The 26,127-nt window shown below is 36.5% G+C and overlaps 2 protein-coding genes across 8 annotated transcripts in view; both read right to left on the bottom strand.

The window, feature by feature from the left end:
• LOC149075707 (cell adhesion molecule Dscam1-like) overlaps positions 1-9,426 on the bottom strand; it is a 91,604-nt gene extending 82,178 nt beyond the window's left edge. For all 5 annotated transcript variants that reach the window (XM_089243203.1, XM_089243201.1, XM_089243205.1 and 2 more), the window contains exon 1: positions 9,349-9,426. In XM_089243203.1, the coding sequence (XP_089099329.1) occupies positions 9,349-9,406 (58 nt within the window). In that variant the 5' untranslated portion in view covers positions 9,407-9,426. The remainder of the gene's footprint in view (positions 1-9,348) is intronic.
• A 129-nt stretch (positions 9,427-9,555) lies between these two features.
• LOC149075706 (uncharacterized) overlaps positions 9,556-26,127 on the bottom strand; it is a 70,084-nt gene continuing 53,512 nt past the window's right edge. For 2 of the 3 annotated variants that reach the window (XM_089243207.1, XM_089243208.1), the window contains exon 2: positions 9,556-10,417. In XM_089243207.1, coding sequence (XP_089099333.1) covers positions 9,556-10,395 — 840 coding nt within the window. In that variant the 5' untranslated portion in view covers positions 10,396-10,417. Of the gene's footprint in view, positions 10,418-17,205; positions 17,326-26,127 lie in introns of all 3 variants that reach the window. The other variant, XM_089243209.1, reaches the window with a different exon arrangement.

Below are 26,127 nucleotides of genomic sequence, written 5' to 3'. Positions count from 1 at the left end.
TTCACGGTTTCGAACTTGAATGTCTCGGCTAATATTGCTCTCAAAATCATGTGATTTTCTTTTGTTGGTCACTTTATTGAAAATTATATGGCGTTTTACGGAATTAGAAAATTTTTCCATCCTAAATTTCGCCCACAACGTTTCGGCCCTTGCACGTTTCGTCATCGGTGCATCATTTCGCCCATGACATTTTACCTGCCCTGTCTGTATGAGTGACCGAGCGAGTGAGTGACCAAGTGAGTAATTGAGTGACCTTATGAGGGAGTGTGAGCGGCCAAGTGAGTATTTGCGTGACCAAACGAGTGAGTGTGCATAACCAAACGAGTGAGTGTGCATGACCAAACGAGTGAGTGTGCATGACCAAACGAGTGAGTGTGCATGACCAAACGAGTGAGTGTGCATGACCAAACGAGTGAGTGTGCATGACCAAACGAGTAACTGTGTAACCATACGAGTGACTAACTGAGTGACCGTATGAGTAAGTGAATGACCATATGAATAAGTGAGTGTGAGTGACTGTATGACTGATGAAGTGAGTGAGCGTATGAGTGACCAAGTGTGTGGGTGAGTGACAATATGAGTAGCCGGTCGCGTAGCCAGTTGCTAACTTCAAGGAGCAAATGCAAGCCGATCTCCTCGTTAAAAAGTCTCGCCACAGAGATCAACAGGCCTATAAACGGTACAAATATTAAATCATTACACTTCACTCACTTCACTTCTTACATAAATATGGCAGCACTGAAAAAATCAGACAAAACACTAGATGCGCACTCGGACTATTTAGGTATACGCACTTGCACTTCCGGAACAACTCACTAGGTAGTAAATTGCCTTAATTAGACCCGGGTTGTGCTCTGTTTAAAAAAAAAAAGTATGAATATAGCCAAGTGAGTGTCATTGACTATATAGTTGAGTTAGTGACCATATGAATGATCAAGTGAGTGACAGTACGACTGATCAAGTGAGTGACAGTACGACTGATCAAGTGAATGACAGTACGACTGATCAAGGTCACTCACTCACTCACTTGTTCACTCATACAGTCACTCACCTTTTCAACTGGTCACTGATATACAGTCCTTTACTTGTCACTCATACAGTCCCTTACTTGTCACTCATACAGCCCCTTACTTGTCACTCACTCATTCACTTGGCCACTCATACAGTCACTTCGTCACTCACAGGGCAATAGGAATATACGGGGGCGAAATTTCCGTAAATCGGAATTTTATAGAGAGATCTAATGATTTCTGCTGTACAGCTTAAAGAGTTAATTGACGTTCGAATTTGAAATCTTCAAATGACCGAGCCATAAATACGAGCTGAGATTCCGAAGTAAAAATTGTTTTGCCAAAATTTGAAAAAAAAAGGGTAGAGAGATCTTTGCTAATGATGCCAACCAGGTTGCAAAACTTGGGATAATTATATAAATTGGTCATAATGGATGTTCAGTTTATATGGTTAATTAAAAAGAAGTCATCAATTTTAAATTACAATTCTTGTAATGATTCAATGCCTCAAGATAAGGGAACCATTGTCTTAGACGCAAAAGAGAGAGAGAGAGAGTTTTTCAATGTTTTAGTTACTTATTTTAGAGCAGTGTTTCTCAAAAAGTATGCGTCGCCAACCTTTTTCAGGGTCGTTGCCAGTGAACTGCAGATATTCGTCTGTGTGCCTATTTATGCTTTGAAATGGTCTTTTTTTTATAAGGGAAAATATCTATATACCTTGGGAACCGCGGGTGAGAGAGAGAGAGATAGAAGTTTTTATAGTATTGTTAATATTTCATTTTACTGATTTTATTTCGCAAAAATCGTGAACATGGCGAATTGTTATGGACTGTGAGATATACCGAACTCAATGAAAGAATAATCTCCACGGCATAATTTGCCTTTACCGGTGAGCTTAAAAGGCCACGGAATCCAATTTCGGCCAAACCTGACCTTGACTAAATTTATTTGTTTGATTTTCTTTCGAACCATCTCATTTCTGGTTAGTTTTTTTTTTCAGGATTTCAACTCGTTCTATTTACGCTTGATCACTACTTTACCGCACACCAAATCCGGTTCATATATCACCATACAGTCGGAAATGTATGTATAATGTATATCTCCAACCCGTGGAGTCGGAAATGAAGGCTCCATCCATCGGTGGTCGCCCCAGGATCGGTGGGTAAAGGATTTCCTTCTGACGTTCTATGCCAAGATTCGAACCCATGCACCTAGATGGTGAACTTCATAGTGGAAGACGAGCATCCTACCCCTGCACCACGCAGGTAAATCGATCGCTGGAAACTTACATTTGTTTCGGTTTCATTGTGATCAATTCTACAAGTATCTTCAACCCCTTTTAGACATTGCGAACCCAATTAAAACTCACACTATGGCATTTAGAATTGCGAGATTCACGACGACTTAATATAGTGTTTATTGGTGCCTTATCAAATGGGCCATGGGAGACCGAGTTGAACAAGGGTCCTAAATGATTGTTGCCTGTATTTATTCTGACATTATTTTTTTAATTAATTCTGGATAACTTCAAATTATTCTGAAATTATTTCACTAATTCTGACATTATTATTATTATTTTAAATCTTGAAATAACTTATTTTATTAACCCTTTAAGATCGAGCTCGATCGATCGTGTGGGTGAAATACTTAACAAAAATTCTTGTTTTCAAAAATTTCCCGACCTTAAAGGGTTAACCCTTTTAGACCCTGCATGCACAAATATGGTGGTTGTTTCTTCACACTGTATAACTCTATATATTTTTACGTCAAGAAGTCAAACCCTAACTTGAGGGATTGTGTAAGTTTTGAGTTAGACATAGGTGATATGAACTTTGGGGGGCTTCCATCAGAGGGCGGCACTTAAAGTTAAACTTTCAAGGGTTTTTAAAGATGGCTTCCAGGAGGAAGTGCCTCCGGGAAAAGTGCGTTTTATTGCATAAAATTCAGCAATAAAATTTACATGTAAAGCTGAATATACCCTGCATCATCTTGGATGAAAAAACTTCAACAAAGTGAATTATTTCTACAAAAAAAATTATGTTTTTAATATATTTTTTGAGTATCAAAAATGGAGTTTTCAAAACGTTTTTGAATTTTTTATACTCAAAAAATGCATTAAAAACATAAATGTCAGCAAATCTTTTTATTTTTTTTTCAATTTTTTTTTGAACTTCCAATTTATTTATTTATTTAATTTTTTTGTGAAGAAATAATTCACTCTATTCTATTTTTCAGATAATGCAGAGTATATTCATGCTCACACATAATTTTTTTCAGCATTTTATTGCTAAATGTTACGCGATAAATCACACTTTTCCCGCAGGCACTTTCTCCTGGAAGCCGTCTTAAATCCCATGAAAGTTCAGCTTACAGTGCTGCCCTCTGATGGAAGGTCCCAAAGTTCATATTCACCATATCTTTAACAAAAAAACCTACACAATCCTTGAGGTCAGGGCAAAAAAAAAAAAAAAAAAAAAAAAAAAAATCGGCAGTGAGGAAAAACCAACCCACACATTATGGATCTGAAGGGGATACCCTAAAAACTACGCTCATACGTAAATATTGCAAAACTTTTCTACTCGCCTCATTATTCAGTTATTTCTGAGCAACATATGCTCTTCACATAAAATTTATGAATATTGATACACAAATGTGCAATATCCACCCGCCTACGATATTTTCTTATATTTTAAGAAGTACTGAAAGGAAAGAAATAGGAGAGAGAAAAAATAGACTGGAAAAAGAGTATAAGAGTCGCGGGACTTCTATTAAAATGTTAGCAAGACCTCTCCAGGCCATTGAACAGAGGCCAATGGCGCCGATGCTGCATTACTTTTATTTTTGTGTTCCATGGAAGTAGCAGCAAGATCAACTAAAAACGTCCTTGACATGTACCAAATAAATATATATATATAAAAAAACGAATCTTTTCCTCAAGTACATTTCCCAAAAACAAAAGGCGGGGGAAGATAGTACTACATAAAAGATTCAGTGTTGCATCAACAGCGATAAGGTACAGTAAGGGATGGAGAAGAACCTAAAATATAAAACTAAGAAAATATCAAGATCGATTGGGATTCAAAAGGAAAATGGTCTTTTCTGATCTTTTTCTTGTTCTTCACTTGAGAAAGAGAAAGAAAACTGTTATCTCTTTTTTTACTCTCTCTCTCTCTCTGCTACCCTTTTTCGTATGCTGTTTTTTTTTTCGCTTCTGCTATACTTTTTATTTTTGTTCAAACTAAACGAAATGATACGTGTTGAGTAAGGTTCAATAAAATTGAATTAGATCGAAATTCTGATCATGGGTCAGATTTGAAATCGTGGCTCGGAAAATAGCGTATATAATAGCACTAATTAAACTAATCCATGTCTAAATATCTGATACATTACCCCTCTATGATCCCGTATATACTCGTATATTTGAATACACATGGTCAAAAACCAATTATATCACTTTTTTTTGTATTTTAGAAAGTAAATCTTTTAGTGTCATTTCAGTAAAAAATACGCCTATATATAAGCACAGTATTTTTCTTTATAGTTAGAAAGAGTTCGTTCCCTTTCGGTGCCATTTTTTGAGAGCTGCTCAAATTTTACGCGTTCGTGCGTAAAATCACATTAAATTCAGGGAATCGGGAATAAAATTCATGCAAACAACTACTGGAGAATTTGACTAATTGGAACTTGATTCGATATTTCAAATAATTTGAGTTTTAGTAATTCCCCTTCGAGTTTCTTATTCAATTTATTGTAGAAATTACATGTTTAATTCGATTTTTTTTCTAATGTTTTGGATAATTTGAAGTTCGATTCCAGTATGTCATTTGCAAAATGACTCGTTTCTTAAAATTCCTGGCGAAAATTCAGTTATTTTTTCTTTATTCTGTGGTTTACTAATTTTTCCCAAACGTAACATTTTCAGAAAGCATTTAACAAAAGTACAATAATCAAGATCTGGATTTTTTGGGTTGTTGTTAGTCTACGAAAGAAACAATGATTTCGTTACTAATTTCTGAACACCCGCTTTTGTCTTACCACTTCAACTGGTGTTACCAGTTTACCGTATCATGGATGACTTCATTAGCACCTGCGAATGAAAGATGCTAATACCGCTACTCGGGAATTGCCAAAGTTTGTGCGTGGGGAGGGGTGGTAATTTACTTTAATTATTTTCAATTTAATTACATTTTTTTTATTTTATTTTAAATTTTAGACAGAAGTTTTATACGAATCTTGGAATTAAAAACATTTTATGATTTAAAAACTGACGTAGAAAATGTTGAGTCGCTAAATTTCATTCATCTAAGTGAAATATTTGAGACACGTTGAAAAAACTTTATAAAAGTGTTTTCGTTAAAAGCAATAGATTTGCAAACGCACACACAGTGCTGAATTCTCCCCCGTTGGTAATTTTTTAAACTAATTTTTATTTCTGCCGAAATTTATCCCACGTTTGTTTGAAGTGCGTACCAGTCGACTTAAATTCAGTTTTGCCCAGTGGCTGGCTTCCCCCAAAGAGCTTTGGATATGGTTATCTCAGTCAGAACCATGCGATATTTTGTATTCTTGTAAGAGTGAACTTTTGACAATTCCAGGTTGTGGTGTCGTATTGAATTTTTTCAAATGGGGTTGTGAATAAATGAAATAGCTGACCATCGGTGGTCGTGAATTCTAACACAATTGACAGATTCAGAAAAAAAATACGATAAATACATTGGAATGTATCGAAAAGCTATTTATACTCAGATAAGACGACCATGAATTTTTTTTATGGGGAGTATATTAAATTATATCCTAATTATTGTTTTTCGAGATGATTGGTCATGTATTGGGTTGCTGTTAAGATATATTTGGCATCCATATTATTTTGTGCATTTGTTTTCAGCCATCTCGTTGGGCATTTCGCCTGTTGTGACCTTTGTATTTGTATTTATATTTGATGCTTCAGAGCAGGGATTGTTCACCAGGTATCCACGGAGCCCTTGAGGTTTTTGGAGAGATTTCACAATGGGCTCTGAGTTTTGATGAGAAAACATTTAATCTATTGTTTTTTTTTTGTTTTTTTTTATATTATTATACGCTGAATATTCTTCTGTTAGAGGCCCGTGGCATTAATCGTATGATCTCCATGGAACTAAAAAGGTTAAAAGTTACAAAGTATCTTGCATGTAACTTGCAAATACCGATACTTTGGTGGGAAATATTTTACATTTGCTCCTCAAGTTTGGAAAAACCACGGAAAAAGTAGAATAATATTCTTGTTTTTCCGGTGTTGGCATTTATATGCTTAAACCTGTGGAACTCTGATCATGTAAATGACATTAAATAACGGGTAATTTTGGATCCGTCAATAACGAATTACTTCATATTTACTATATAAATAGTTTTTACTCTTGACTGGCGATATGCATGAATGGTATATGCACCTGCCTATGTACACAAATTTTGTTCAAGTTTCAATAAATAGGTAGTTCTCCCGGAACCACCCGAGTTCCACAGGGACAATGTGCTTACATCACCTGGGTGTTTTTCGGTTCCGACCTTTATCACTATCAATAACGAATTACTGCATTATATACTGTATTATAGTAAAGGATATAATATTGGAACAAGTAAGAACTTGTTCCAAAACGAATAAATTTTATTCTCAAATGAATGATTTTATTCTCAAATGAATGATTTTATTCTCAAATGAATGATTTTATTCTCAAATGAATGATTTTATTCTGAAATGAATGATTTTATTCTGAAATGAATGATTTTATTCTGAAATGAATGATTTTATTCTGAAATGAATGATTTTATTCTGAAATGAATGATTTTATTCTGAAACAGCACTTTTATACAGTAAAGGTACTCTAAGATGGACGTTCTCCGTTGATTAGAAAACTGTGGCTCCTTGAAGAGTTTGGTCCATTAGTAGAAGTGAATTATTGTGTAGGGAGAAAATTCTCGGGCCATATTTGGAGGTGAACCTCAGAGAGAGATTTCACTGCATGAAAATTTTTTTCCAAGTTGAATTGAAGATGGTTGAGTCGTGCACGTGGGTCTCTATGATGACTCTTGGGCAAGTGTAAACTAATAGCGAGTGGTTTCAAATGTTGAAGATAGTTTCACGCTGCTCGTGCTCCAGGACTGGGTTCTGTTTTCCGGCATGTGACCGGGTGACGTAAAAATTTCGACCGAGTATTCATTTTTTTTCCATATACTCGACGCTGGCATATATTAGGTGAGGGAACGAAGTTCTTGCCAGAAATGACAGGTAGCGCCGGACGAGCTTCAGTAGTCGTGTTTACAGTCTAATTTGCGTAATCGCAATTGTTTGGAAACGGTAAAGTGTGTTCTAGTAGTGCGCAAAATTTTGTTCGATGTTTGCAGCTTTTAGGTGCAATACGAGATGTGTAAAATGTCTGTTGAAAAATATAAAATTGAGTTTTTGGAGAGATTTCAATGGATTCTGAAATCTCTCCAGTGGAACCAAATGATGTGGAATTCTTCACATTATTTGGTTCCACTGAAAATCCAAACTTAGTGCTTTCGGGGCTGCAACCACGATAAAATCTGCTGTTTCAGGAGAGTCCACTGTAAGGGATAGAACAGTAGGATACTGTATCTACTATGGACATTCCCCCTCGACAATCCAGCTGGAAATTGCTCGGAGACAACGTCATCACACACAAGAGACAAGGTCACATTGTATGTCTGGTAGGATCGCCGTGGAATAATCTTCTATGACTTTTTTTCATCATCGATTATGCAACTGTTGCTACACAGATGCGTGGAATTTCACAGAAATAGCCTTCCTTTGGCAATCATGATGCACATGTGTAGTCAACGAATTTTGATCTATTTTTACAAAGCCGGTGTGGTCACGGGTCATCATATACTGCAACTGGGCTCTTCTTTACTGGATAACTACAGAGCAGCGATGTGCAAACGAAAAATGTTCGTTAAAGATTACTCCTAAACATTTTCGTGTGTCAGGAGGATGAATTATTGTTGCTTTGAACATTGATCAATGAGTTCAAATTCTATTCGCTTTTTCAGCACCGATACTTTTTGTATGGAAGAGAAGTAAAAGAAGCACACAGATATCGCTTGAACGACGAGACCCCGGCTGTCACCCATTAAATAAAAACAAAATTATCTGTTATAGTTCTTGAAATAAAATGGTTATTGATTTTAAACCGATGTGGAGCATGAAAATGAACAACATGTGGTATGAAACCCTGCATTTTTTATTTTTGTGGTGTATACAGGTGTAAATTTTATGTACCGAAAATATCGGTTACAACAATATGTATTTATGTTTTCTGCAGGAATTGATTGAAAGATGTAGTGATTTTGTGGATTTGGTATTTCAAAATAATCAACATAAGGAATTATTCCCGAATTTTCGGATCCAACTTGGCATACACCGAGCGGCCACTTTATTATGTCCATGCAGAGTTAATTCTTCTTGGCATGAACTGAACGAAATGTTGATAGGTCGTTTGTGAAGTACAGTTTGCTGCACTGTTATCATTCTGTTGTCCTTTACAAGTCTAGAGACTCTCTGTTCCGCCCGAGCATTCTTCAGTTGGTGACTACCACAAGTTGCATGTTGAGACCCAGGTTTTGGCTGGTACCGGGCCGGCACGACTTGAAGGTACAGAAGAGGACTCAATGAGCATCCGGGGGAGGGGGGGGCACTGATTCCCTCCCTTACGAAGTGGCGATAGGCAACAGAGATAGACTGCAGTGCAATTGACGTAGATATCGCTGAAACGAATCCTACGTATTCAGAAGGCAAATGCTGCTCCGCAAAAGCAATTGTCGCCTAACAGCAAGTGAAACACACCGAGAGAATTGAAACCGCTATTCGCAAAGCGGTCGGGAGATGATTGAAAGCTAAACAACGAATGGTAAAATGTCGCGTGGCAGCTGAATCAATTGTTTTCTTATTTTCGCATCGCTAACAGTTGCCTAATCGGCGTGGTTTTTAGGGCGCTGCCTCGTGACAGTTGCCTACACAGCACAGCTCTTGCCCTCCCACCAGTAAGGTTCTTTAAGTGTAGGCCGTGTAGCCAATGGATCTTCGGGTGGTGAGCTCCAGTGCAAGGCCAAGAGATGGGTCTGGGTTGTTGTTGGTTTTACAATGTCTCAAGGACTATAAATAAGCTTTCCTTTTTTTATACTAGCTTGCTTTCTAGCAGCAACAGAGTGACGCCATGGATCATTTGCTTAAAACTGTCAGGTAGTCATAATAAAGCAGCCACTCGGTGTACACTTAACATGAAAATATCATCAAGACACTTTAAAGAAGCAAATAAGAAACTAGAAGAAGAAGATTACTTACTAAGAACATGTGCTAGTGACAAGAGAATGAGAGGTAAGTTGTTACTGTTTCCGATCATGTCTTTTTTCTCCCAGCGGTTGTCGCTTTCAAAAGCTCCCTAATATGCAAATTAGAGGAGCCGGACGCGGGCGCACGCACGCACACACATATACACACACACACTCACACGCGGCGTCTTTTCTTTCTCTCCCCCCTCCCTTCCTTCTTTTACTCTCCTCTGGAAGAAACCGCCAACAACCTCAGAAACTCCACGATGATCGACACAACAAGGAGAAGCAACAACAGGGGCGTAAGGATCGCACAGTGGCGTAGCTGTTGTGGCAACGACGACGGCGGACTAGCAGGACAACAACAACAACAACACCGTATCGTTGGTTTAGATGGTGATGGTAATACCCACTTGAGAGTTTCTGTCATCTTGGAACGGTGTCGATGATGGTAGTGGTGGTGGTGGTGTTGGCGATGAACCTCGACTCGCGATGTAGCGATGGCTGATGGTAGTGGCGGTGTCCTTCTCGTGTTCTTAGATGAAACCGATTGATGAACAACAGCTGCTGCTGTTGTCGTCGTCGTCTTCCCGCAACTGCGACTGTGATGATTATGATGATCTGCTATGGTTTTGTTAGTATCTGAGATGGTGGTCAGTGTCCTCTCAAATGCTCTTGACTTTGCTCTTCGATGATGCACTTGGTGGTTTTTGTTGTTGTAGTGGTGGTGGTGATAATGATGATGATGTGGTGGTGGTGGTGGTGGTGATGACTGTTGTTTTTGTTGCTGTTGTAGCAGTCGTGTTTTCGGCAGTGGACGGCGCTCATTTTTTGTCAGTGACGAGACTCTTCTTCGTCGGTGACGGTGTCGATCACCAGAGCATCGTCGGTGGCGGTCACTGTAATAAAAGCAGAGCATCTGTCGGTAATGTAGTCTACGTTCCGATCTGTCGCAGTAGTAGTAGCAGTTGCCGCTGTGGATGTTGTCGTCGCGATTTCTTCGGCTGATGCTTCGGTGGTGGTGGCGGAGATAACTGCTCGAAAAGTCCCTTTGCCGCATCCGTTCTTTCCGTACATTATGCCTGAAAACAGATAAAAACAAAAAAAAAAGAAAAAAACTTTATTCACATAAATAATGAAAATGGTTTAACCGTTGTTTTTAATATCGTATTTATTAGTAAGAAAACTTGTTTGGCCGATCTATACCAATACAAATGCAAAGGCTACAACAGGCAAAATGCCCAATGAGGTGACTGGGAAAAGATACCCATAAAAAATATGGATGTCACATATAACAAAATTACAGCAACCCACAATAACAGCAAGTATCAAGAAAAAATAATTACACACTAAAATAACACTAACAAAAAATAATGATCACGATAAAACAAAATGCACTTCCCATGAAAAATTATAGTTGTCTCTCATCTAAGTATGGATAGCTTCTCGATTCATTCCATTATAAACATATCGTATTTCGTTTTAACCTTATCAATTGCGGTCGAATACAAGACCCCCATGGGTAAGCAGTTCAAATAATTCAAAACCCTGTTCAACGTCAATGGAGAATAAACGAAAAATGGCATAATGATGAGATAATACATTTAAGTGCCGGAAAAACCACCTAATATTGTGTAGGTCCCTTTCAAGCACTCCTAACTGCTTCAACACGACGTGCCATGGGCTCCACTAATGCGCGAAATTATCCTAAAGGCAATTAAGACCATGGTTCTCTCACGACTGTCCGAAATTCCATAACGGAGCGAGGTTATTTTGTACTGTGCGTTACAAGATATCCCATCAGCCCTCTCAATAATGTTCATGTCTGGGGATTTAGGTGGCCTACGGAGGATGCTAGAATCAGAAGCGTGTTCTTTTTGTCACTCGGTAGCCACTTCCGATGTATCTGGCGTCGCATTTTCCTGTTGGAATTCTACAAGCCTGTCTGAATACACACAGGATATGAATGAGTGTGAGTGATGGAAAAGGATGTTTACGTGCGGTCACTATTCAGAGTCGTCTGTAGCTCTAGGATGCCTTTTCATGACATCATGCCAACTACACACGCCTCATACCATAACAGAGCCTCTACTAGCTTGAGCAGTCTCCAGTTGATATGCGGAGTCCATAGTATTATGGGGATTTTTCAATATAGCCGTACACGTCCATCAGCCTGATAGAACTGGAAACGCGACTCGTCAGACCAAGAAACTCGTTTCCAACCATCAACAGTTCAATGGCGGTGCTGGCAAACTCAGTACACTGATGAGCGCTTCATATTCTCAGCAGTGCCAGTATACTGAAACTACTCAGACCTATATAGTGCCCGTTCTAGTGAACGTACTCCATTGAAACTTGGTATATACGCTATACGGACCATTAGGGAAAAAGGAAAATTCAATATTTTTCAATGAATATTATTCAACGAACTGTTTCTTTCCTTGCATAAATCTCTCTCCCATGGTCTCATTAAAATATCCTGAAAATTTGACTGTATTCGGGTGAGTAATTATTGAGAAAATTACTTAGAGTACGAGAACTTTAATTATAATCACCCTATACATATCATGCTTAAATGATTAAAATGATAGAGATAAAAATGTTAAAAAAACAATGTTCTCATTTGTTTAAAAACATGAATTATCCGAGGGGAAAAACGAGTATTATAATTATAAGTAGAAAAAATAGTTAATTGCAATAAAAAAAAGAAGCTACCGATGATGAAATATTTATTAAAAAAATATTAGCCAGTTACAATGAATATTGTCACATGATTATGAATTTTTATGAGGATTTCGCAACTGTTTAAATTATCTTCGAGCGGATACGAGGGTATTCCATGAGGACATACAGTGCCAATACATAAAATATAAAGCATAAATTAAAGTAAAAAAACATAATCCGTTTTTTTTTATTATAAACTATGCTTGAATCAGTAATTGCATCCCATATTTTCTCTATAGTATTAATATATGCTACTGTAAATATCATGCAGTAAAGAATATTAATGAAGCATAAAAAAGTAAACGGAAATAAATAATTGCGTCGCATCAGCTTATTAAAGTATTAGATGATAATATGCATAACAAATTATTTCTTAGAAGCATAATCCGCATTTTTAAAGAAATTCCAGGAATTTATATTCAGTACCATACGAATAAGAAGTCTTTTTTCGAGACTCTTAATAAAAAAAATATATAAACGCATAAAAATTGTTTGATAACTTTTATTTGGTTTTTTATGGAAAAAAGACTTCCCATCACACACGACATTGTACCATTTAAATGAATAAAACTTTTCTTAATGCAATAAAATCAGATACAAACAAGGTTCAAGACAAATACATACTTAAAAAGCTGATCATAGTTTGATACTCATTTGGTTTAAAAAAAATCTGTGGATCAATGATGTATCAAATTCTTCCCATTGGCAGCCTCGTCTTAACACTATCACGGTGCCTTAAATAATGTTCTGGGGCTTCTACCAAGTGTAAAATGTCATCCTATTGTTTGGCATTTGATCAACTATAAAATAAATTCAGCTGAGTATTTGGACGCACTTGGGACCTCCACACTTGGAAATACTGTTGGAAATAAATGTTGCATAGATACCAGAAGACTCGGTTTCCAGGCGACCCATCATGTGCATTTTTATTGCACCATTCAGATGAAGGTGCAGGGGTATTGGCGATTAAAATGGCAACGCGACCGGTTGACGGATGACTTCACGTACTACTCTCCGAGCTACTATAGTATCGCGATTCTGAAATATTTATTTATATTGGTAGTGCGATGTGCTTTTTCACATATTGATGACGCACCTCTTCTCAAGCTTTCTTTCGGTACACAATTGTCAGTTTTTAGTTGATTTTTTCCGGTCATGTGTCAAGATTATCTCCACGTGTCTTTATATGCTTTAAATTAAAAAAAATAGTCACGTTTTCAATGAATATCTTATCTATCTTCTCACAATGGACGGCAGATATTCTTGAGATCGTGTGAAGGAAAGGAACTAAAAACACTACGTGTGTGTGTCATTTTTCTTTAATCTTTTCTGAGTGCGAAGTGTTTTCAGTAGCACCATTTGAGGAAGAACGGGAAATGCGAATCTTTTTCTGTCAACCAGAATCTAGGTCTCTAGGCGACTCGAGAGAGAGAGATCACGATTTGAGTATTCCCGCATTAAGTCCTCATAGATACTACACTCATGTTCATAAATTGAGGATAATGCCAGCTCCGGCAAATAAAGGTTCAGAAACAAAACAAACGTTACTTATTCATACAGCTCATTTATTAAACAAAAGAGAAAGAACAAAAACGATGGTGTATGTATAATACCATTCATAAAAACTACGATTTTTGCTCCCTGGAGCAATTGTAAAAAATATCTCCTTTACAAAAACTTACTATTACATGGTTGGTATGATGGTTAATACACTCATGTCCATAAATTAAGGATAATTCAGAATCACACGGAAATCGAAATCTAAAGTAAAAATTTCACCTTTAGAATTATCACATACATCTGCAAGAATGATATGCAAATTTTAGGAAGCCACCAGATGATGCCGATAGTACGTCACAATGACGAGAGTGTAAGAGGGGGGTATATAAGGAATGGTGGCAAAGAAGTAAAATTGTTCACAAGAGTTCTGTAAGGCGCTCAGTGCCATAAGCGAATAGTTATGACACAGAGGACGCGTGTGGATGATTTTTTACGTGGTAGAATTATCGGCTGCCTGGAATGTGGGCGTACTCAGATGGAAGTATCCGAGGAACTTGGAATTGCATAAAGTGTCATCTCTAGGCTTTGGCAACGATTCCAAGGTAACGGAAACGTCAGTAGACGTTACAGTACAGGTCGCCCCCGAGTTACAACGCCGAATGAAGACCGGTATTTGGCAGTAACTGCCAAAAGAAGCAGACGGAGCACCGTATCCGACCTGTCTCGTCAGCTATCTGCAGTCACGGGTACCACAGTTTCAAGGCAAACCGTGTACAGACGTTTGGGAGATATTGGTCTATATGCTCGCAGGCCTGTCAGATGTGTTCCACTCACGGCAACTCACTGTCGGCAGCGATTAGCCTGGAGTAGAGAACATGCAATGTGGACATCGTCACAGTGGGCTTGTGTGATGTTTTCCGACGAGTCCAGGTTTAGCTTGCAGTCTGATTCACGTCGGACTTTCATATGGAGAACGCCAGGTACCCGTTACCACCAAGACAACATCATTGAACGACGCCGTTACGGTGGTGCAGTATTGCTCGTTTGGAGTGGAATTATAGTGGGTTCCAGAACAGATCTGCATGTTCAAACCGGAACCATGAAATCCCAAATTTATCGGGACATCATTCTGGAACAACGTGTACGTTTGTTTAGGGGTGCCATGGACGCAGAATTTGTGTTTACGGATGACAACGCCCGTCCTCACCGAGCAAACATCGTAAACGAATGCCTTGAATCTGAGGATATAACCCGTATGGAATGGCCAGCATTCTCACCTGACTTGAATCCGATAGAGCATGTGTGGGACATGCTTGGCCGACGAGTTGCAGCCCGTCAACCACCTCCTACATGTGTACCGGAACTTCGGAGAGCATTGCTTGCTGAGTGGAGTGATCTTCCCCAAGATCAGATCGATAATTTGATACTCAGCATGCCTAGGCGTTGTACGGACTGTATTTCATCGCATGGGAGACATACAATGTATTAACCATCATACCAACCATGTAATAGTAAGTTTTTGTAAAGGAGATAATTTTTACAATTGCTCCAGGGAGCAAAAATCATAGTTTTTATGAATGGTATCATACATACACCATCGTTTTTGTTCTTTATCTTTTGTTTAATAAATAGGCTTTATGAATAAGTAACGTTTGTTTTGTTTCTGAACCTTTATTTGCCGGAGCTGGCATTATCCTCAATTTATGGACATGAGTGTATTTACGTAACAGCAGTGTTTACAGTTTTACCAATTTTCTCAATTTAAAATTATGCTTATAAAAAAGGTTATTTTATTGATTGAGTAACAGTAAAGACATTGACATTCTAAGTCATTGAGATACAGTAGCTCGTAATAAACGTGTGAATTCATGTTAAGGTGCTTCTTTGAAACACTATTCCGATCATGATCCGATGAAAAAAACGAACACGTTATAGCGCCAAAATTCTTTGGGATGGATGGTGGCGTTAAATTGGGGTTCGACTGTATATAACTACAGAATGTACAGATATAGAACACATATCTACACAAAAATATTCGCACATCGAACAGAAATTCATGAAAATTCATGTTTAATGAAAGAAATTATTTTAACATAAATAAAAAAAACGCGTATTGTGAGAGAAATGTTTTCAAAATCAATTCGTTCAAAACTAATGAAGTAAATAAAGTAATAAACTAAAATTATATGAAACTAATTAATGCATTTTTGTTCGTGAAAAAAAAATGATCGGAATTATGTGTATTTCGATTTTTATGGAAAAATACTTCCAGAGTCGGAAACTATTCAACCGTGAGAGAGAAAACGTGCTCACCTGAGATGAGGAAAAGGTCATAAAAATGACCTTTGGCCCTCATTATAACTAGACACGGTTCTCGTTTATGAATAGTTTTGGAACCGATTTTCTATGAATATTTATAGATTTTTAGTGAATCGGAAGAATTAAAATGCGGTGAATGTGTTTCGTTTCTACGATGGGAATTATTATTTTTCACGAAACGGAACGACGATGACTTCGACGACGCAAGTGCAAAACTTGTCGATGACGATAACAAATTGATTTTTTTCGCAATCGATCAACTTCTTCGAAAAGTCACTAGTCTCTTTGCTTTCTTTATTTTATTTGTACTTTCTCTTTCTTTCTTTCTCCTTAAAGCTTCTATTCCTTTTCTTTCCTAATCTCTTGGTGTTTTTCCTAGACTTTATATATTTTATTATTTTCTTTTACCGCTTTTATTTTGGTTTCGCATTTGTAAAAAAGAGGCTTTTTTTTTTCAATTTCCAGTTTGGAATTAAGCCTTTTTTTTCTTTCTTCTACTCTTTTTGTAGGAAAAAGGTCTTCAGAAAGAACTAATCAAAGGTAAAAAAACAAATTTTTATAATGTTCTAACTTATGAAAACACCTTTTCTTTAAAATAGGTATAGGCATGTACGTAACTGGATGTTTCTCTTAAACAAAATTTAAACGAGTTATACTTTAAATATGTGAATAAAATTTTCAATAACGCTAACAATAATGCATTTTTGATGTTACAAAAGTAGGAGAAAAAATACCTTTTGTTTTGATCCCGTAAATCATTCTATTGATATCTCTCTCACGTATTTTTCACTTGAATTAACATCTAATCAAACACACCATTAAGCGTTTGTAACACCACCCAAAGATGGCGCGGAGAAGCTCCACAAGGCTGCCCTTGTCAGCGACTGCCTCAACGAGGCGCTCCAGTTCTCCTCCACTGGCTAGGCTGGAAAAGGTAACTGGGTGGTTAATGGAACCAGTTCGACGAGGCCACGGTTGGGCTAAGAGTTGCTGACATCTGGGACCCTTGGATGTCTCCCGTCCCTCGGCCCTCCTGCCTCCGTCACGAAGCTACAGCCTAGAGCCAGACCGAGTCTCCACCGAGATGAAGTTACGGACGTCTGGCGGTCTCAACGCTTGGATTTTCGGGGACTAAGTTAAGGACCAGCTCCATCGCTCTCACAAGGACCATTCTTGGTATTCCTTCAGCAAAATAAGAGAAAGAACTACCTCCGGGTTTTGACTACAGTCTCCTGTGCTCAATCTATAACACCGGCTTATATATATATACTTCTTTCATCGAATTCAACTATCCGTATAAAAATGAGGGTAAGGGATGTTGACCTACTTGGATCGTAGGGAATGTAAGCGGTTCCAGCACTGATCTCGGAGCGGGCTACTTTCATGGCTATGATAGGTTGGAGGAAGCCTGACGAAATTCCTGCCTTAGCACCGATGGAGTCACTTCCTATAGGACCCATGAAAAAAACATATGTATAGTACATTTGGGCAATATGGAATACCTTTTCTATTTTTTCGATCATTTCAATTTGAAACGTGGTAAAAACCTGAAACCTGTATTTCTATACAATTTGGATTCTTGTCTTTGCATTCACAAGTGTGTCGTATTTAAAAATATTATAACTATGAAAAAAGGCATTTAAAATGTTTTTTCGGGGGAGGGGGCGATATGGAATAGTCGTAGCTGATGATGTGTGGTAGTGTCACAATCTAGTTACAAGAATCACAAATGCAATCTTTCTATTCTGCCCCAAAACAGTCAAGATGAACCCAAAGAGAACAAGACACACGTTATCTTTCTAGACTTTCCTCTTTTATCTTACTTAACTTTCCATCTTGAAGAGATATTCTAGCCCAACTCAGATAATACTTATAGTATTCCATATTACTCGACATACCATGCGTGTAAAAATAGCGTTCCATCTAAGCAGAGAGAATCGCTAGATAAAAGTGAGCACAACACAATAAAATAAAACCCTAGTGATGTACATTGTGATTGGTTTCAAATTAATAGGCACAATTCCAATAATTAATGAGCATCTTTGTAAACTTTCCTAAGTAAATTTCAAGAAACAGAAAAACAAATTTTTTCCCATAACAGCCATGATAGCGACAACCGAGCGACACTGACTCTATACATCATTTGGTAATTTTCAAATACTTCATCACTGTTCCATTTAACGAAACTACCTGAAATCAGAGAAAACCCAGTATTTCATTACCCGACTATTACCCGACTATTCCGTATTTCCCGAATGTACAGTATATAATGTAAATAAATTGCTTAAAAAAACAAAGTTTCAATCAAATTTTAAGTTTTAAAATTAAAAATTCAATTAAACACGCAAAAGCAGCGCTGCAACGTTGATATTCATCTGTGTTGTTGCGTAAAATAAAATCTTTCTGCCTATGTGTAAGTCTATAGATAGATGGACTTAAGTTCGCGTGCAACAACACAGAGGAGTACAGAGTACGAGAAATTGATTCCTTATATTCATGTAGTCATGTTATCACACGGCAGTAGTAATACTGTTTCCTATTTTATATCATGTGTACAATACGTATATTCTTTATGTATAAAACTCATGCCATGTATATTTAGCTTTCAAAATTCATGGATGTTGCTTGGCCGAGGAATGGGGTTAATGCAGGCACTAAGATTTCTGGGGATCCACAAATTAAATTTATTTGGGAACCGCTGGTCTAAATTAATCAGTACAAAATTTTCTTAAAACAAAAGACGTGCATTCGAATAGACGGAAATCAAAAACCTGTTCATTCTTTCTGCATATAATCAACACTCATAAAAAAAATTTCACTCTCTTTTGTAATCAAATTTATTTAAATAAAAAAAACAAAACAAATTCACTGAAATTCAAATAAATAACTATTCGGTCAACCAATCATTTCGTCTCTTGAGGATATATAATATTTTACAAAAAAAAATGTGGATATATGATACAAAATAATCAATATACATTTGATTAGAGACAAGGACAAGAATAACAATGACCTGAATAAGCTGTTGGAATGATCCATGTCCAGCCTTCTACCAATGTACTGTGATTTTTCAGACCAAAGTTTCCCTCTCTTGTAATTAACCGTCTGTGGTCCTGTGTATATCTGAATAGTGTAGGTGGCAAATACACGATAAAAAAAACCCATTGTACCTATTTCTTTTTTCAAGTTTTTCTGCATATTAGAATGGACATCTTTCATGGTCATTTAAGTGCAAAATATGGTTATGTAAATGCAATATATTTTTTTCACACAGAAAGAGTTGGTGTCATTTTTTAAGCCATTCATTTGGCCCCCTCTAGGGTTTTTTATTTTTAGGAGATGCTGAAATTTTACGTGTTCAAAGATTTATAAGAAAGTAAAATGATGGGGGGGGGAGAATTGAAAACATTATTCAAGATAAAAATTATTCAACTTTGCTAACCAAGAGATTTTATCTAATTATAAATAACATTAAAGCGGTGATTCCCAACGTGAGGACATGCCCCACAAGGGGGCAATTCGAATTTTTCTATGAAGGCTTAGAACCTCCCCCGAATTTCCTTTATTTTTTTATATCAGTTCAAATTTTTAATTAATTTTTAAATAATTTCTTGATGAATTCTTTCTTTTATTTTTATTTTTCAGTGAAACAGTTTGACTAAGTGTTCTTAATGTATTGTATTCCACGGAAAATTTTGTGCTAGTAAGATCAAGTCCGTGGACCCCCCGTACCCATGAAATGAATAGAAATGAAGGCCAAGAACTCCTTTACAAAATAACACTCTGTATATAGCAATGTACAAACAATGAAGTAATTAAGAATAAGAACTTACCGGGCCTAAGGTCATGGTCTGCTATTTTTGGTTTTTCGATGCTTCACCTACAGCTGTGGTGCTCATCTTCAGAGGTGAATCTGGTACTACCGAGTGCCGACAAGGTGCCATTCATATCATCTTCTCCGGCTTCGCTGGCTATAGATGGTTGTCGTTGAAACTCAATAGTACCAGACTCACCTCTGAAAATGCCCGCCACACAGCTGCGGGCGAAATGTTTCAAAGAAACAGTAGACCACAATCTAACAGCGCGATAAGTCCTTATTCTCAATTACACGCTGGCAGTCAAAGCCTATGCCAACGCCAACACAATAAGTTAATTGTTTTCTCATCCAAGTTCATAGACCTCCCCCCCCCTTCGAAGTCTCTTCCAGGACTCCTGATCAAGAATCAGGAAAGACAGAAATGGTGAGGGAGGGTTCAATGACCCAACATTTTAGGAGGAAAAGCAAAAAAGAATGTGGTTCTTACATTTAAAAATAAAACTTTGTTATGTTACTATGAAGTTTAATCAGGGAAAGGGTGTACTCCCCGACAAAATTACGGGGGGACATCAGGATTTCAGGGATGTTTTGATGGGTATGGTATAAAAAAAGGTTGGGAATTCAATAAAAACAATATATTTTACTCCTAGTTAATCATTTTAGCTAATTAAAAAAATTCACTTCTATTAATTAAATTTCTATGCTAATGTATTGCTTCCATTAAAATTATGCTAGCAATACCCATTTACATCCGTATTTGTAAATGGAAAGTTACGTTTCTTTGGGGGGAGGGGGTGAATCACAGAGGGTTGAAATTATTTCAATTAAAAAAATTGGCTGAAAACCAAATAAATAATTATCCAGTTAATTAATTATTTCATTCTTCGAGGATAGCAATATTTTGTAACAAATGAGGATATAATACAAAATAATTCGCAGTATCCAATTCCTTAGAGAAAAAAACCAGCCTATTTGAATACTTTCCATGCTCATAAAATTAATAAATAGACAACAGAATTTAGTTGAATACATTTTTTGGTGATCTATTCACAATCGAGAAATTTATGGTTCATCAAATTAAAAATTCGACGGAGGCAGAAAAAATTCTGCCGTACTCTCGATACATCAGAAATTTGATTACAGTCCAGAACAAGGACAATAACATCAATGACTTGAATGGCTGTTGGAACGATCCATTTCCAGCCTTCGACCATCGCACTGTGAAAGTGCCACTGACCCGAAAACAAAACGTGAAGACGTGAAACAAAAGAGTGAGAAGGTTGGTGGTGATGGTAGTACGTACTTCCAAAACAAACTACTAGAGGGTTTTCATCTTGTTCTTGTTCTTCGCCTTTCTCGGATGGGATACGGTTTAGGAAATGGGTGAAAAGGGTTGTTATAAGTGCAGGGTGGCTTTGAGAGTAAGAGAGTAAGGCTCTAGCGCCATCTACGGAGATTCATGGATCAATGGAATTGTACCAAGAGATGGGTGAGTGAGAGAGAGAGAGAGAGCAAGAAAGAGTAATCTATAAATAGTGAACAACCACTGACAGCTCAAATGCGCGGAAATCTGAGGTGATAAAACGTGTTTAAATCTTTGTTAGGAGAAGAAGAGCTTGTGAGATGAGAAAGAAGAACGATGAAAATAAGAAAAGAAGTGAATGAAAAAAATATATATTTTTCTTAAGAAAAAAAGATTTGCTATCATTTTCATGGAATACTTCCTTATACTTTATGACTTTGTAACGGCTTCAAGATTCTAAGTCATAATGAATGAAAGGAAATGTTAAGGGAAAAAAAGATAGAATGGGCCCGTGAATGATAAAATTTCAAGTATTGTTTTCTACGATTCATATTCGTTTCTGTACCCTTTGTTTATGAGCAAACATTTATGTTCCTGATATCCTTTCATCCTCTGTCAGCTGTTTCATTGATTTTTAAATTAATAAAAGTTCTATGTAATTGGATATTTCGAAAGAAACATTGTGACATAGTCCAATTTGGATTTCAGCCAAAATATTATGATTTTCCAAGATTTTGCCATTGTACTAGAGATTTTAACAATGATTACGGCCGGCTTTTATATGGTTAATCTTTTAAAGGGTGTCCACGATCCCGATCACCTACAATGATTAACCTCATTTATTTTGATTATACGAACGCTTATATCTGGCTTCACTGCATAATTATTACATATACAGTGAAATAAACATCACAGTGAAGTTAGAATTTCTAGGAATTCAGATAGAATTTTGAAAATTCATATTTGCACACAAAAAATATTATGGTTTTTCACAACTTTGCTATTTCAAATACAAATTCTGGTACTTCACCCTCTATGGCCGATTTCTATTAGTCAATGTTAGTTATTTCTAAAAGCGATGCTTATGCATGCTTTTGGTCAACCTCATATTACTTTGATAACATTAATGCCTGTATGAGTCTTCACGTCATAATGACTCTATATTCAGTGAAACAAATATTACTCATTATTGTGTTCTGATAGAGTTCATGTCTATCAATTTTATTTGCGTTTGAACATATGATTTGAAGCGAATAATCATCTTATGTAACTTTCATTTAAATAAGGTTAAACGTGTAGCAGACTTTTGCTGTAACTTTACGGTAATACAGTAGATGGGTCGAGCCGGATGAAGCCTGTGTGAGAGAGAGAGAGAGAGATCTTCTTTCCTCAAGGGCCCACTATTTAGTATGTAGCTTCAGTGAATCCTTAACAGGCTCGGTTGACGATCTTGGCTTCCCATGCTTTCCTATGGGGGAAAACCTCCTGATTTTAAGGAACCAAAAAATTTTCTATTCTCAATCTCACACTCAAACTTCGTGGATATAATTTCTATACCAATGAAAGGAAAGTCTTTAGGATTTTAGTTGTGTGTATATATATATATATATATATATATATTTTTTTTTTTTTTTTTTTTTTATTATTTGTATTTTTTTTTTAATTTTCTTGAATTCACGGAAATTTTTTTCAGACAGGAAAAAAAAAACTAAAAACTGGACTCGCCTCCAATGTGTTATTCCCTGTGGTGGTGGTGGTCATGTGGAACACATACTGCTGTAATAAACGATTTGAAGGCATTCTGTCCGTTATTTGCGTATCTTTTCTTTGACTTGTGTATGTCAGCGCCACCTATCGGCTGTTTTTTAGTTCTTTTTTTAATGTCGAAAAATTCCCGTGACCTAGTGATGTAACCCTGCAAACCGTTTTTTATTTCGATTATTTTTCCGGTTTTTATGAATTTTTATAGTTTCTACGGACTTTTTGCACACCCTATATATATTCTTTTTTAAATTTCAACTTCAATAACTCAATTACATGAAATTTTTTCAAAACTCACCAAAATTTGCCCATATTTCATACCATAAAAATTTTTAAATAACTTTAACGAGAAATCCTCTCGTTTCAAAGCATGTAATACCTCGGCATTGCAAACCATGCTAATTTGCAAGACATTAACACAAGTGATGTTTGAAAAAATTTTCCTTATCTGCCAAAAAAAAAACCACATAGCTTTCAGAAAAGAGCATTTTAATGGGAAACATTAGCTGGAAAAACTTAACACACATGAGGCTTGCCAGCGATTTATGTTAAAATATTTTAAAAAAACTTCTAGTTACAAGCAGAACAAAAACTTGAACTCAGGTGAGCAAAGAAATATTTACAAATTGAAAAATATATATGGTTTTTGGCTAATTTGCCTGCACCAACCCCCCCCCCCCCCTCCAATACAGGTTACTGCATTAAATAGTGGAATTTAAATATAGGATAAATAACACGCAGGAAAATTTATCCGTAAACTAATATATTGAACCTATATAGAGGTAGATATTCAGAGAAATTCTAGTTTTTAAAATGGCTCGATTTTTTCATAATGATTCATTCAATCATTTACAAAATAGTTTTTACAAGATATATTAGAGCTTTTTTTTTTTTGGTTTGACAATAGGTTGACGAGCAAAGCTTTTCTGAGATACATTGTTCTCGTACGATGTAAGCTTATCACTGTATGTATTAATTTGAGACAGAAATTCTCACACGAATGGGGATAATGTTTTTTGCTGGCAGTAATCCAAATAATTTAAAAGAAAATTTCTCGTTCTTCTGTTTTTTTGTATAGTCGTTATGGATTTCTTATATGTTATTTTTCAATTAAAAACTTTTATTTTCTGTATCACGTACATTCGGCTCCGCTTAAATGGATATCAACGGTTTCTGCACATAATATCCGAATAAGCGGGGATTCGATTATATTCGATTATAATATTCCCCGTATATTCGATATTCGATTATACGGGGAACAAAAAAAATTCAATAGCCGTTAGTATAGTTTTCATAATAAAAACTGATGAAGGAGCCTCTGAGATATGTCAGACATCGAAATGAAATGAAAAATTTCTTAAATTGAAACAATCACAATACCCCAAGAGGTTTTTATTTCTATTGCGAAAGTTAGCGTTCTCTATGGACTTGATAATGAAAAAAAATAATTTTAAATGATTAAATACACACAGAATACAGCTATACCAATTAGAAGAAGTATCCACCCCCAAAGTCTAGATTTTTTATATGTCTTAACTGGCAACATATTTGCCATAATTTTCAAATGTTTCATCTGATAAAAATATTACGTATATAGTGGTTAATATATATTTACAGTTGTTGTGTTAATTCCAATATTTGATTATGCGACCGACCGTATTATCAAATGAAACTATTCATGCATTTATTTCTTTGGGTTTTCCTGACTAATTTGTCTTCATTACCCATAAATCATACTCGATTCTAGCATTTTCCAGCTTGGTTAGCAGTTTCGGTCGAGTGACATAATGAAAAAAACGAAAGGGAAAAAACATCTTTACGAAGGCAAAGTCATACCGGATCCATAATTTACAGGTGCACGTGATTAAGATATGTACTGTTCGCATTGGTCCTACAACATCCTCGATACATTAATATTTTTATTTATTTATTTACAGTTGTCGTGTGAACTCCACTGTTCGATTTATCGGGGAAAAGTATTTGGAATTGTCATTTAAAGTGTGGAGAACTTTAATATTATCTCTATGGAAGAAATTTCAGTTCCGGAGGGCTTTATATTGGTATAAGCGGGATATCTCTTTAACTGTTAACGGATTCAGCGGGGTTGACTGTATTATCAAACGTAAAGATTCGCACATCTATTTTCTTCATGCATTTCTCTTAATTACTCATAAATCATGCTTGATTCTAGCATTTTCCTAGATTGATTAGCATTTTCGGTCATTTTTGGCAAACTTGGACACATTTCGAGTAGCATTACGGGAAAAAAAAACGGAGAAAACTTCTTTACGAAGTCATGCAGAATCCATAATTAACAGATGCGTGTGATTAAGCCATGTAATGTTCGCATTGGCCCAACAACATCCACGATACATTAATATTCAAAACCGACGAATGTTGGGTATGGTAGAGAGAAAGAGAGAGACAGAGAGAACAGAAATTCCACTTGTGCCGGTAAGTCAGACAATAGCTTTGAAGTAGGATATATAGGCTTAGCGGCTTCCTTATGTGCATAACCGGAAATTAACTTTCCACTGGCACGGCTACAGGCGTGACAATATGCCATAATACAGTAGCACGAAGAAATGGGATCCACGCATGCACGCAATTACCCACGATCCCACCAACGCGAGAATAGCGGCAAAAAAAAATTACCCGCTAGTATATTTAATACACGCCGAGTGAAGATGAATCAATTACTGATATATCATGCTGAAGAAACCTTTGACAGCATGATCTGGTTGGTATTCATGCTCGTTCTACGTGAGGATCTTGTGATTTCTGTACATTTCGGATTGCCACGGATCATAATATCTTTCGTGAGATTTTGTGTTTTGAAATATGGTTCTGGATTGGAAATCCGTAGAAATTTTTGGAAACACACTATTTTTCAGGTTTTCCGTCAAATTTTAGGAGGATGTTTCGGTTCTTCATGTTCTATGTTTTTTTTTTATATTTACCTCTGATTCTTTCCAAAATTATCATCAAAAAATCGAACTTCAATTACAAATTGACTGCAAAAATGTATATGTTACGGTAAATGTTATAAATCCGGTGTGTGATTTGCATACCCACCGATCATTTTGGTAAATTTGATGAATTATGCAAATTTATCACATTTACCTGTGATTATGCATAATCCCCAGCTCGTATTGGTAAATATGATAAATCATCAATGAATTACTCAAATTTACCGGACATTTTTCTCATACTTCAGTCTAGGATGATGGATTCCATTGGTGATCTAGATCAGGGGTGGCCAACCTCTCACTGTTTGAGGGCCAACATAATGGTCAGCTGCAGCGTAGCAGCGTCAGGGTATATCACTAATACAACACTCCGGTGTATAAGCCGCACTAGTAAAGTAG

This window comes from Pholcus phalangioides, unplaced genomic scaffold (assembly GCF_987345545.1).
Source record: "Pholcus phalangioides strain wild (caught in Gottingen) unplaced genomic scaffold, Ppha-v1.0 ptg000015l_1, whole genome shotgun sequence".
In the NCBI taxonomy this organism is placed as follows: Eukaryota; Metazoa; Arthropoda; class Arachnida; order Araneae; family Pholcidae; genus Pholcus; species Pholcus phalangioides.
This window is presented reverse-complemented; position numbering and strand designations above follow the sequence as displayed.